This window comes from Condylura cristata, unplaced genomic scaffold (genome assembly GCF_000260355.1).
Source record: "Condylura cristata isolate star-nosed mole 26May11 unplaced genomic scaffold, ConCri1.0 scaffold00031, whole genome shotgun sequence".
NCBI classification, from domain to species: Eukaryota; Metazoa; Chordata; class Mammalia; order Eulipotyphla; family Talpidae; genus Condylura; species Condylura cristata.
In genome coordinates, this window is record NW_004567132.1 from 12523997 (window position 1) to 12538880 (window position 14884).

Below are 14884 nucleotides of genomic sequence, written 5' to 3' on the forward strand. Positions count from 1 at the left end.
ACCACATGGTGTGGCAGACCTCTCCTGACCTGCCCACTGCTCCCCTCAGCAGTGTACTTCGTCCATCTGCCTGTTCTGTTCCCCACTCTGTCTCTGATGAAGCCTCTCACCGCCTTTGAGCCTCTGGCCTGTACCCCAGTTCTGTATGTAGAAATAAATAAATCTTTAAAAAAAAAACCTATAGATCTTTTGAGTTCATAAAATATAAAATAAATAGGGAATTGATGGACTGCTAATATAGCAAGTACAAAACTAAGCTGTTATGATCTTACTCAGATCAATGTACCCCAAGTATGCTCAGCAATGAATGTGAAATCAAGATGATTACTCATTTTAATGAGTGGTTTCAAAAATATTAGTGTCATCACATTAAATGATTAAGATGCTTTTAGAGAGCTCATGCAACTGCAGTAATTTTAATAAAAAATTCCAACTGGATACATTAATGCTAAGGCAATATAATATTAATAGAAAAGTTGCATACTCATTCATTGCCCTCTCAGATGAAGAAACATAGCTCTATTTTTATCATATGTGATTGTCTATGTGTATGTGTGTATGTATATATATATACTTATATATACATATAATTTTTTTTAAATTAACTTTCCTCAAATTGAAACCAATTACCAACAATTATACAGTAGTAAACAGCAACAGTAAACAAAACTACTGCTCCTTTGGAAAATTCTTTAGTCAATAATTTACTACCTATTAGAGTCTATTAATGATTTAACATGGAGAAAATGAATCATTTCAAATCCTCCTAGGATTAATATTTTGAAAGAAACTAACTGTAATGAGGAATCCTAGATAGAGTACTAGAAAAGAAAAATTTCAAATGATTTTTTTCTTTTCACTAAAATACAGTTTAATGACTATTGTATCAACATTAATTCCTTGATTTAATTCTGCACAATGTTAACTTTACAAAAAGCTTTGTAACTTTTTGGCAATCTGTCCTTAGTTCATTCCAATTTGTAACAGTCCTTACTTCTTCGTTTGTCTTTCATGATGGTGAACCTTTTAATACAACATTTTGTAAAGTGTTCCTCAGTTTGAATCTACTGATCACAATGAATGAGGAAGAATACCATAGAAATGATGATGTGTCTTTGTATCAAAGGGGTCGTGATGTTAATGTCCAGTGCTATTACTTTTTGATTATTAGTTGAAAAGAATGATCTTTCTCTTTGTACTAAGAAATGTAAGGGCAGGGGCTTCCCTGGTAGAGCAAGGTGTTAAGTCTCAGCACTTATCAAGCTATCAGCAGCCACTGCAGCACTGAGTTCCATCCCCAGCTAGTGAGCTAATCCATATACGCAGCAGACCTCTCCTGTCTAGCCCACTGCTCCCTCAGCAATGTTTTTCAGTCAATCTGTCTGTTCTACTCCAGAGTCTGTCTCTGGTGAATCCTCTCACCTCCCCACACCTCTGGTCTACACCCCAGCTTTTGTATGCATAGACAAATTAAGTATTTTTTAAAAAATTAGGTAAGAGAAGATACTACTTCTCCTCAAATTCTGACCTAATTGTGGGTCTTATCTGCAACACTACTGTGATACATGCCTAAAATTTTCTGCCCCCTGCTCTTCTCCATTAACTAGAAAGCTCCTGTTTAGAAACAACAACAAAAACCATATGTCCCTTTTCCCCACTTACTGATGTAATTAATCATATCAGCATAGGCTCAAGGATGTTTATTCTGAGTTAAAATCCATACATGTAATTATATGTGAGTCAAATTGTTCAATCTTTGTTCTTAAGCTACTCCCTCAAATCTACTCCTATATCACCTCTCACCTTTCACCAAACCCCATTTTGTATATGTTTCCTTAATTTCTGACACCAAAAAATGTTCCTCCCTTATCCTGACTATACGTACTATTTTTAAGAAGAGAATCCCCAATCTCTCTTGTATGACAGGATATTTAGAACATACAGTAAAATGAAAACTATTAGGAAATATTACTCTAATAAGGGATCTCAGAATCTAAGAGGGGTATTGTGAAAAGAGCTGACATGATAAAATTACCTATGAAGAAACATGTACTGAATAAATCTTATAAAGACTACCAGAATAATAAATACCTTATAGTGTTGCCATAAGTAGTCAATGGGTAGTTGAGTTTTTTTAAGTACTCATGTAATAGTTGTCTTTTGTAAAATTCATCTCCTACAAAGATTCATCTACAAATTTTCCTGTTACCCCAAATAAGTAAAAACCACCAAATAAGTATAAACCACCAGGGGGCGCAGCAGACAAGGTCATAAGCATCTCCAAAACACACCCAAATTTTATAAGGACCTGAGTACAGACAAGCAGCTTAGTATATCTATTATTTAATATTCTGCACAGAATAGTCTGACAACAGACGAAAGAATCCTACCAATATTATAAGAAAAATTTAAAAGTACATTATGAAACAGAGACATAGTAATACCCATTGCACCAAAGTCTTAAAAATGAAAAACTTTTATCCACTTAAAGGATCTAGAGTTTAGCAGTATATAATAATTTACTAATGTAAGAGCTAACAGAGCTAACAGATGCTTCTGGTGTTTTTAGAATTCTCATATACTTAGAAAACCATTAGATAATTGTCAAATACGGAAAAGCTAGGTATCAGTATTCAGCAAAAGAATTACAAAGCTGTAATCAAAATAATTTTACACCAACTCTGAGAAATAACTGACATTCCAAAATTACACTGTGTGTGTGTGTGTGTGTATGTGTGTGTGTTTGTATGGGGGGGGAGAAGAATTCAATAGGTTTTGACAACTATGTAAGCCATATAAGCATCACTATAACCAAAATAAAACAAGATTTTCATCATTGCAAAATGTTTCCATGGGCCCTACAATTTGTAGTCAATCCCAAGGCAAACACCGTTCTGCTTTGCAATACAGTCCACTGCACAGATATACCACAATTTGTTTAATTAGCCTGATGGTAAGTAGCGATAATTATCTGTTAGTAGACATACTAGTTTTTTTCTCTTTAAGACTATCAGGAATAAAGTTGTTAAGATTACTCATGTATAACCTTTTGGTAAACAAATATTTTCCTGAACTGCTGGGTCACAGGGCAAGCAGATATTTAAATTTCAGAAACTGCCAAAGGTGTATACCATTTACACTCCTACCCAACATGGGGCTAATATTCAAGAGCTTCAAAGAATGCAACAACAACAAAAAATCCACAGAAAAACCCAATGACCAAATGGGCCGAAGTTATAGAGGCTCTTCTAATGATACATAAAATTGACAAAAAGATGTATGAAAAAATATTTATCACTACTTACCATCAGGCAAATGCAAATCAAAATTACAATATACTTCCTCACACCTGTGAAAATGGCCCATACCAACAGGATCAGAAACACTGAATGCTGGTAAGGGTGTGGAGAAAAAAGGAACCCTCACACACTACTGGTGGAAATGCAAACTGATCCAGCTCCTATAGATAAAAGTATAAAGGTTTTTTTTTAAATATTAAAAAGTAGACACTATATGATGCATATAGACACTATATGGATGGAACTGGAGGGTATTATGCTGTCTGAAGATAGACAAATACTGGATCACAAAACTTTACTGTGGATTATAAAGAAATGAAACAAAGGACAGACAATACTAAGCCAACACAAACTACAAATCTAACAGCAGAACTGAGGCAACCAGACAGGGAAGAAATCTAACAGCAGAACTGAGGCAACCAGACAGGGAAGAAATGGAGAGCAAAGGTGAGAGGGGGCCCAATGGACTATGGTGGAAGAGTATGTGTACTAATGGGCATGGTGTCATATCATATATCCAAAGGGTAGTAATAATCTCACCCCTGAATTACACAGGATGTTGTTAAGCAATGTTACTGTAACATTATCACAACAACAACAACAAAAAAACAAAAATAATAATTCATTGATAAAAATAAGTAAATAAAATTTGCAACTACATAATTCAAAATTGTGAGCTTCTCACTATATACTGACTTATGCTCATCTTTTGTCAGATGTAGCTATTTCAAGTAATTTCTCCTAGTCTGTTCAACTGCTTTTTCATAGGTATTTCTGAAAAAGCAAAAATTTTCATGAAATCCATTTTTCTTTTATGATTCATGTTTTATGTATACTACAAGTCTTTGCCTTGGTCATAAAGATTTGTTTTATTCAAAAATTCCCATAGTTTTAACTTTGCTGTAGAAAATCTGTGACCCATATTGTTTTTGTAGAGCAAAGGTAAATTTTCATTCTACACAGAAATACAGCTATTGTTTTAAGACCACTCTGTTGAAATGCTCTCCTTAAAATGTCTTTAACACTACTGTAAATGTGTGTGTGCATAAACACATATGTGTGTATGTGATATGTTTATACTCTCTATTTTATTGATTTTGTTCTTTCTCAAACTGTTCTGGCTCTTTTAACTTTGCCTCCTTCCTTCTCATTCCCCTTTCCAATCTTAGGTGGAAAACATTCAGTTTTCACCATTAAACAATTATGATGTTGGATGTAGTTGTTCATAGTTGCCCTTTATCAGATTAAGGGCATTCAATTCTACTAATTTAAGAGTATCATGAATGAACACAGAAAATGTCAAAGAAAAACTGCTATATCTACAGAGAGAGCTTGGAGATATTGAAGGTTTGATTCCAGGCTACCACAATTAAGTGATTATCATAAGCAAGTCATACAATTTTTTGGGTTCTAGTGGTCTACTTAAGAGTGCAACAGCACGGCCCTCTCTGGTGGCGCTGCGGGTTAAAGCACAGCACTAAGAAGCTAAAGCCACTTCCGCATGAGTTGGATCCCCGCCTGCCCCAGAGGAGATCCACATGCATAGCAGACCTCTCCTGACCCGCCTGCTGCTCCCCTCAGCAGTGTGCTTGTCGATCTACCTGTTCTGCTCCCCACTTTGTCTCTGGTGAATCCTCTCACCCTCTGCATCTCTGGCCTGTACCCCAATTCTGTACGAATAAATCTTTAAAAAAAAGAGTGCAACAGCATTATGTAGCCTAAAAAAAAAAAAAAAGAAATCCACAAAATACATACTTTGATTAAATGTGACAACACTGTTGGAAAAATGCAGAATTGCCATAAATTTTCAATCTGTAAAAATAGAGTATCTGTAAAGTGTAATAAAACAAGGTAAAGGGAAGTGCACGGGACTATGGTGATGGCACACAAGTGACTCAGTGATGGGAAACCCACGGGGATTACAATTGAGATGAAAAAAAAAAGTACAAAATGATGTAAAATAAACTGTTATATTATTTTTAAAAATAATAAAATAAGGTATGCCTATATTGTTATTTTTTTCTTTTATAATGAATTACATTCATTTTTGTTAGTAAAAATTTTACTCCTGGGATAAATCCCACCAGATCACATTTTACTTACTGCTGGATTTAGCCTGCAAATATTTAAGGATGTTTGCACATACATTATGGTGAATACTGACATATTGTTCTATATGTTTCTGGTATTGTCATATAATCTAGTTAATCTAGTTTCTGTTTTCTGAAAGAATATGGATTCTAGCTCAGTTTTTTTTTTTTTTTTTTGGTTAAATGTTGCTAGAATTTACCAGTAAAGCTAGCTATGCATTCATGGAGTTTTTATGAGAATTTTTTAATAAAGAAGTCATTTTTCTAAATAGATATGCTATTAAGATTTTCTATTTCTTTCAGGTACTTGCTTGCCCATCTCATCTCAGATCTAGAATTTATTGACACAAAACTCATAATATTACCATTATCCTTTGACTATCTTTAAGAATATAGTGATTTCAGTTCTCCTGTATAGATAGTGGTAACTGTATTTTCTTCTAGAACACTCCTTAAAGATGTAAATGCAAAAACAGCTTTAACAGATGGGGAAGGACAAGGAAAAAAAAAAAAAAAAACCCTAAGGGATTATTTTTTAAAATGTGAATGTTATATAACTTAGTTTCCTCCTGCCTTACATAAAAGAAATAATCAAAAATGATCCACCATACCAGAACTCACCCCAATAAATGAAAATTCTACAAAGATGACACATAAGCTACACAGTAACAAAATTATAAAAATACATTCTTGCAATTGCTTTCAGAATTCATTGAGTTTTAGAAAAGAAATCTGTCATAGAAAAGCCATGTCATGTAATGGGTTAGAAGAAACTTGGGCGGTAGAAAACTAAAGCTTAAAGAAACAGACCAAGAATTAAGTTGTTCAGTGCTGTAAAGTTAATGGCAAAGGTGGGGACTGATTTTTTAAAAATAATTTCTTATTTCTTTTCATGTATTAGTTCTATTGGAAAAGTCTGCATAGAAACTCAGGCTAAGGAGTACTAAATATTCATATTGCTCAACATGTATTTCTGGATTAAGGGTGGAGAAAATAATAAGAATGCTACCCCAGGTGGATAAAAATAAGAACATATATGTCTAAGATGTTTCTCTAATTTGTATGCAGTTTGTTTTCTTGCTGGTGATATTCATATTGCTGTGATTTTTCACCTTTTGGCATATCTACATTGGAGTTCATATCAAATTGAACAATAAATTAATGAAAAGGCATGTATTTAAAAGACTAAAAACTTATCTTTGAGTTTTCTCATTGTTATTAATAACTCTGGTTTAAAAGTGATAGATATATTTTAAATCCTAAGTATAGCTCAATAACGTATCTTATTCAGAATATATGGCTTGCAAAGATTTGCATTTATAAGTAAATCCAACCCCATCTCACTGGCAAGTTTTTCTGTTATTTTATTTAATCTTTTGTTATCTTGCATTGAAACACGCTATGTGTACTTTCTTTAGCTTCTACAACTCTAAAAAACACATGGCATCTTCACAGAAGACTACATATTCAAAATTCATCATTTACTTTCAGCTTTCAATTATTCAAGACTTACTTAGGGCTGTTACAAAGCTCACTGTGGTTTATCATCCAGAATGTATCTGCATTCTCCATCCCCAGTATACCTCCCCTCCCAGCTCCCTCCCCGCATCCCTCCCTTATTGTTGATACACCTTTTATTTTAACATTCAGGAATTCCACCACTGAGTTTACTTAATCACCTTTTACTTTCTTCTTGAAAACATTCTTCATAGATAATTATAGCTTCTTGCTCTAATTTGAACCAACTGATTTGCAGGACCATGACAATTTTAATCCTGCTATTTTCACTGCTATCTTGAATTTCATTTCATCTTTTCTGAACTTCTTTTTAATTTTTTTCTGGGTACTTCCAAGTGCTTATCTGCAGATAAGCACTAATTTGAACCAACTGATTTGCAGGACCATGACAATTTTAATCCTGCTATTTTCACTGCTATCTTGAATTTCATTTCATCTTTTCTGAACTTCTTTTTAATTTTTTTCTGGGTACTTCCAAGTGCTTATCTGCAGAGGTCTCTGCTTTGATTTCACACCAAAGAATCATTCATTAGCTAGTAAATTTTAGATTTTGGAACTAAGGATTTTGAATGAAATTGCTCCATTGCTTTCTGACATCTACAGTTGTTGCCAAGTCTCTTATTCTTTCTTCTGCAAAAAAACTTTTAGGGTTCTCTTTTTAACTCTTAAGATTTTTAATATTACAAAAGAAGTTGAGATTAATTTCTCAGGCAAGGGAAAATTTCCTCCTACTATTTCACTAATTATTTTTTATTCTCTTTTATCTAACAGAAATGAAATTTCTTTCAGACCAATGCTATTAGTCTCTATGTGTTCCTCAATTCCTTCTTGCTTATTTTTCTATATCTTTGGTTCTAACATTTTAAGAAACTCAAGAATTTACTTTGCTACACAGCTAGGCTTTTCTCAACTGAAATAACTTCTACATAACAAATACAAAAATATTCAAATTTGTGGAAGAAAATCAAATTGCTACATGTCATGAATTTCTTTACTGAAACTACAAATTCATAACAGGGACCAAATATCAAAATTTGACATTATGGATAAAGAAAACCAGCACTTTTTTTTCTTGACTACTTGCCTAATGTCTCAAATATTTGAAATATTATAGAGAATCCAAGGGTAAATAGCAAAATAAGAAAACAAGCCAAAGTCTAAGTTATTCAAGTTTATGCACTACACTAGAAAATCTTCTACCTCTCTCTTCACTTCTCAGTTATAATGCTTCCCTTAAAAAAAGCAGAAGATAAGTAATTCTTAGTGGACTCAAAGAAAGCAGAAGTAATTCGCAAGTGGATTAGGTGAAATTACAGTTCAACAACACTGAGTTACTAAGTAAATGATAAATCATATCTGGCAGTTTAAGAAAACAAACTGACACATGAAGCGTTCTGAATTTCAAATAAAAAATGTTTTAAAATAAAAGACATTTCAGGAAGAAAACATTTTTACCTGTTCATATTATAGAATTTTTATTGATAGTAACAAGATTTCCTACAAAGATTTCTAAAAGGATGAACAAAAGTTGGGGAGTAAACCAGAAATGGTTCTTTATATCATACATTATTAAAAACAAACAAACAAAAAAGAACCAAGCTAAAACAGTCCACATAGGAATAGAAACAAAAGAAGCACAAATGATGGGAAATTCAAATTAATTTTAGATTAACTTCTCTGAAAAGTTTTGTTTTCAAAACACCTAAAACCCACAATGAATATGAATATGTGAACTGCTAAAACAATCTAAGAGCATTAACTACACAAAGTAGTCTGTTATCTGTCCACTTTACAGTCACCTCTATCCAAACTAGCAACAAAATTACCTGAATATGAGATTTACTCAAAATGAGAGCACTCTGGTAATGACAAGAAATGTCTTCAAGATTTCTATACATAGTTCAATATGCACAGGAGAAATACTTCAGTCTCTAAAGTTGTTCTTAGGTCACCTAATGAAATTTGATAAATCTTTGCAGCTAAAAGACTTCTCTATTCAGTCTACAAAGAAGCCCTCTATTTAACAATTTTAACAAAACCACTCAGAATTCTACTGACTTAATCAACAGTAAAAATTAGTTTAATCTGATTTTCCACTCATACTTTCAAACTAGTCATAGGTTTAAACAATCTAAAATAGTATTTTGCACTCGCTTTTCCAAGTTATTATGCCAAATTACAACTAAGGTCTCATCTTTAAGAAAATCACACCAGCAAGTATGTTTACTAGTTGAGACAAGTGAGCCAACAGACAGAAACAAAGTCACTTAAAAAGTGGACAATAAATTGAGAGATTAAACAAACAGGTGAGTACCTGTATCTTACACAAATCCAGTCTTGCCTAAAATCCTTCATAAAAACAAATATAGCATTAATCTTACAAGATTTAGCATAAGAGGGGATATAAAATATTGTTATTAAAAATGACTATGAAGCATGTTTGTCTGTGGTCAAATTACTACTTTGTTCTTTACTTACTTGCTGGCTCTATAACCTTATACATATTGGGGGTGAGGGTTTCCCAGTCTGTTTTTTCTTTTACAGAATGGAGAAGATGATAATATATCTCATAAGGTAATATTGTGAGGATCAAAAAGGTTGCCATATGAAAAATGCTTACAATAGTGCCTGGCACATCTTAAATACTATATTTGTTATATTTATGAAAATGAATGGGATAACTGGTAACTAATGGGTTTTCCTAAAGGTACATACATGATCTTTAAAATTATCCTACAAGTTGTCTGCATACTTGGTTGGGAGTTCATTTTGGCTTTTTCAATCAACATATACTTAATCAGCATCAGGTTTACTCTAGGCTTTGTAGCTATACTTCAACCGTCAATGTCTCAATTTTTCATGGGTGAAAAATTAGCTTAAACAATCCCTTAATTATTATCAAAGCTCATTGTACTGCATGTCATACTTAATGATTTATTTTGGTATTACTTAGTTTCAACCTACCCTTTTTCAATTCATTTAAAAAAAAGATGCTTTATAAAAGAAACTCATACATTGACTGAAACACTAGTATAATGCAATCTATATGCTATCAATACTGCTTTAATCATTAACAGAGAAATCTAACTTTATCTATACATCCATTTCAATTACTTTAGGACCAATGCCAAACATCATTTCCTGAAACTGTTCTGTATATTATCTATCTCAAAAAGATAATCTTCTAAAAACATCACAGTAATATTATACCTAAAATTAATAAATGAGCATTCCATTATATTAAGTTATCAGTGTTCAAATTTCCCTGAAAGTCACAAATAATTTCACAGGTATTTTTAATCCATCAGATTTGGCAATTAGGCAACACATCAGTGAAAGTGACCTAACAATTATTGCTTCACAGGATTAATAGGCAATATAAACCATTTTATAGCAAGCCAAGAAATAAGCAGGACTATAGAAATGGAAATAATTGTATATGCTCTTCTTTGGATATGCACAAACATGAGAAAAATGGAGAAAAACTGGGAGCTACATGCAGGATCAAAATCAAAGAAGAACTGACTATGCCTGTAAAATGAAGAGAGAGAGAAGCTATACAAGGCATAGGAAAGATAAAGGGGTAAAAGAAAACTCAAGTCTTTGACATAAGAGAGCATCTGGTCAAAAGCATAAGGCTAACCTTTAATACAGGAGTTATGACTGAACTCATAGTAAAGGAAAGAAAGGTGTTACTCCGGGCTGAGTATGGCATTAGGGAAGCTTGTGTGTGTTACAGTGTGAAAATTGGAAGGAAATAAAGGGAATGAAGTTAAACACTTAAAATGTTTTCAGTTTTCTCATGAACTGACATGGAAACAAAAATCACTGATCACAAAGGAACAGGATATATGGAAAGGACTATGGGGGTGGGGGTAGGTCTGATGAAATGTTGAAGACTGCAATTTGAGCAGACTGAAAAGAGATAACCAATCAGACAAGTAAAAGAATCAGCACCCAAATCTGAGACAGTTCTCAAAAGCAGCTTCAAATATTACCCATTCCATGAAACATTTCCAATTTCCTTATTAACCAACAATTTTTCCTCCTTGGAACCTTTGTTTTATTTCTCAAAATGGTTCATTTACATTTATTACATGATGGAATAAATGCATAACTTATGTATTTCTCTTCTTTCCTAGCACCCAGACCTTAAACATTTTGTGAATGCTAATGTATCTATTTGTCATAGGGTAAAGACAGTATGTTATAGCATATAATTTAGAATATTATTCCTCTTTTAAAAGGGACATAATTTAAAAACTAAAAGCACAAAACAGTAACTATTTGAAGAGCTAAAAGGATCCATTGCAGGTTGGGGTCAATTCTGAAATACCTCAGAGAGGTAAGTCTTAAAGGGAGGAAAACGTAGGACAGGATTTAACATGAATAGGGAAGTATAAAGAGGGAAATGCTGCAAAGGTTTGTTTTTAACATACTTATATATGATTGTAGTTTATTAGCAGAAAACATGAAGCTCTCCCAATAATGAAAAGGTTTTATAAATAAGACAAAGATGTTCACTACAATGTGGGGGTAGGGCAAAAGTGATTTTAAATGTAGAAAAGTTCACTTTGGGGAAATTCACTCAAGTCATATATAAAATACAATAAACTACATTATATTTCAGTGAACCAAGTAGAAAATAGAGGAAGAAAAACTATACCTGGAAAACAATTATTCTGACAGGTTCTCGGTTGAACTATCAGACAAGTACAGATTTTTAAAGACAGGGTTCAATAGTCTCATGGTGAGCCTTCAAAGCACAGATGTAAATAAAAAGATTTACAAATTTCTGAAGATAAAATTGAAAGGGACAGCATTAACAGCCTAAGAAATCTATTTTAAATACTTATCACACTTTTTTAAGAACTTGGTTTTTGCCATTCTGGATGTGCAAAAAGGTTGATCCATTCTCCCTTTGCCTTGGTACATTTTTTTGTGCAACCAGTTATCTCACCCTCATTCCTAGATTTAAAGGGAGAACAAAAGAGAAACAAGTTGGTATATACTACTGCCCCCTGAGGCCCAAAACACAAAAACAAACTTCCTAAAATCTCATTCCTTTTTAGAGTTATACTACTAATAATCAACCACAATTCTATTCACAGCACCAAAGCCTAGCTAATAACAGACTTCTACAACCCTTCCTTGTCTCTAACAAATGGAAGGTTTAAGTCACAAAGAGAACAAAGAATGACAATGAACAATTTTGAGAGAAACCCTCACAATTTTAAAGATACTATAAAACTGACAGAGATAAGAAAACACAGATCAAGATAACACCCCAGAGCACTATTCTGTAACTACCTCTATCTTGAGCCCTATTTCAGAAACTGTTAGGCGATGACATATTGATAGTTCTCAAATCAGATTTTGTCAACTTCATAGTCTCTGCTAAACTCTGCTGTTGTAACATGAAATGGTCAGAAAATAACTAAATAACAAAAACCTTTGTGGTTTACTATCCCTGACCTAGTCATGATTAGGTTTGGTTCTAACCATTTGCTAGATGCGACATGTTATCTCTATGTTAAAAACAGAAATGCATACCTACCTATGATGGGTAACCGTGTAATAAATTCACAAAGAAAAGCCAGAACAGAAATTCCAACATAAAATATGAATATCTAGGATAGCAAAATTATGAGTAACTGTTCACAGTATTACCATGAAAATTTATAAGAAATTGTAGAAGTTCAAAATGGATGATAAAATAGATTAATTTCAGCCTAAATAAACAAGGTGGCCCTCCCTGGTGGCGTAGCGGGTTAAAGCACTGCACTGAGAAGCTGAGGCCACTTCCACATGAGTTCAATTCCCGCCTGTCCTGGAGGTGACCACATGCCATGGCAGACCTCTCCTGACCCGCCCGCTGTCCCCTCAGCAGTGTACTTCGTCCATCTGCCTGTTCTGCTCCCCACTTGTCTCTGGTGAAGCCTCTCACAGCCCCTGAGCCTCTGGCCTGTATCCCAGTTCTGTATGCACAGGTGAATAAATCTTTAAAAATAAAAAAACAAAAAAAATAAGCAAGGTATTACTTATAACAGAATTATGGACAACATGAGGAAAGTAAGAAGTGATAGAAAACATCTCTAAAAAGGTTATATTTGTGCTGACAATTGAAAAGTAGCAGTGAAGCGTTGACAGAAGAACATTCTGCCCAGAATGTATAAATTAGCAATGGTACTGGTGAGAATAAAAGAAATTGGTGTTTTGGGAAAATAAATTCAAAATAATGAACAGAGATAAGGTTTTAATAAGACAAAAAGGAAGTGACACTGAATTGCCAGATAATTCTTAGAAGGCCCAAACAAGGAAGGATCAGCTTCATAAAACAGTAATGAACAGGCAAGAAAGGTTCTGAATGATTTGGGAGTTCTAGTACCTCAAGATGGTATCTAATTTACCAAAGATCTCCATTCTAATTCTCAGGACTCTCCTTTCTTGGTCTTCCACACAAGAGACCTTAGAATCACTGTAACTGCCCATGTCCTCTGAATCAAGAATTCCTAAGGTAAGTAATTTTCTTTCTTTACACACTCCAGTACAGTCAGAAATAACAAGTACACTGTCTTATACTATTCATTTTCTGTAGCTCTTTTATAATAGCTGCTTGGTCTACCAAGATTCTACCTTCAATAGGCACTTTATTTTATGTAGATAAAGTAAGTTTTTACTGAAAACTGTGAGCCTGCAAAACTGCTATTGGGGGAAATCATCAATTTTGGGGGTTTATTGGTAATGGCAGCATAGTACTACTAATAAAGAGATCTATAAGAAATATTTCCCTACTATGACAATTCAAAAAAGACTATGACAAATTCACTACCCATTTTAAATAGTTTAGAGCTAACTTTGACATACAGATACAAAGGGGTATATGATACATTTTCATATACAGAGTTGTATAAATATAAGAAACTGCATAAGAATATTTGACTTACAGTGTGAGCACATTTCCAAAGGATAACTTGCCTCATTTCCCTGGAGGAAAACAAAAAAAAAAGTCACAAAGTTGGCACAAATTTCTTTAAAAGATTAAACTTAAATATTAAATCATAAAGATAGGGACTTAGTCATAAACTTGTGTCTAGATCTATAAGTTTTAGCTCTCTTTTTTAAAAAAATTATTTACTCATATACATTTTACTTTTTTTTTTTTTACATTATTGTTATTGTTTTGTTTTTGTACAATGTCTGCTTTCTCCTTTTAGGTGTATTCCCCTGTAAATTCCCACCACCAATTCACCCATTCACCATTACCACAGTTCCTTGTGCTCTTCCCTCCTTGATTTTGACTTATCTCCCTCCCACTTCTCTGCAAAATGTCTCTAACCTATATAGTTGCCTGTTAATTTTGTTTTCTTTTTATTTATTTATTTTTACTGAACCTTTATTTGGTCCCCCTATATTCCTCCTATAAGTGAAACCATCCAATATTTTTATTCTTCCTTCTGATTTCTTTCACTCAGCATAATCCCAGCTCTATCCAAGTTGCTGCAAATGGCATGAACTTATCTTTTTTAATTGCTGAATAGTATAATATTGTGTGTGTGAATACCACATTCCTTGATCCAGTCATCTATTTTTGGGCATTTGGGTTGTTTCCATATCTCACCTATGGTAAATAGTGCTGCAATAAATACAGGGGTGCAGGTATCCTTTTGAATTAATGTTTTTATGTTCCTTGGGTAGATTTCTAGAAGTAGAATTTGTTGGGTCATAAAATGGCTCTACAGAGTTTTCCATAGTGGTTGGACCAGTATGCACTACCACCAGCAGTGTAGGAGAGTTCCTTTTTCTCCACATCCTCACTAACATTTGCTGTTGCTGTTTTGTTTTATATTTAAATATAATAGTGTATTTTTTTTAAAGATTTATTTATTTATTCAGAGAACTGGGGTACAGGCCAGAGATGTGGAGGGTGAGAGGATTCACCAGAGACAGAGTGGGGTACAGAACAGGCAGATCGAC

General features: G+C 33.5%; 1 protein-coding gene across 1 annotated transcript in view; it reads right to left on the reverse strand.

Moving 5' to 3' along the window:
• Positions 1-14884, reverse strand: part of PPP3R1 (protein phosphatase 3, regulatory subunit B, alpha) — a 63448-nt gene that overhangs the window by 12740 nt on the left and 35824 nt on the right. The window contains exon 2 of the mRNA XM_004691468.2: positions 13855-13894. Within this exon, the coding sequence (XP_004691525.2) occupies positions 13855-13894 (40 nt within the window). The remainder of the gene's footprint in view (positions 1-13854; positions 13895-14884) is intronic.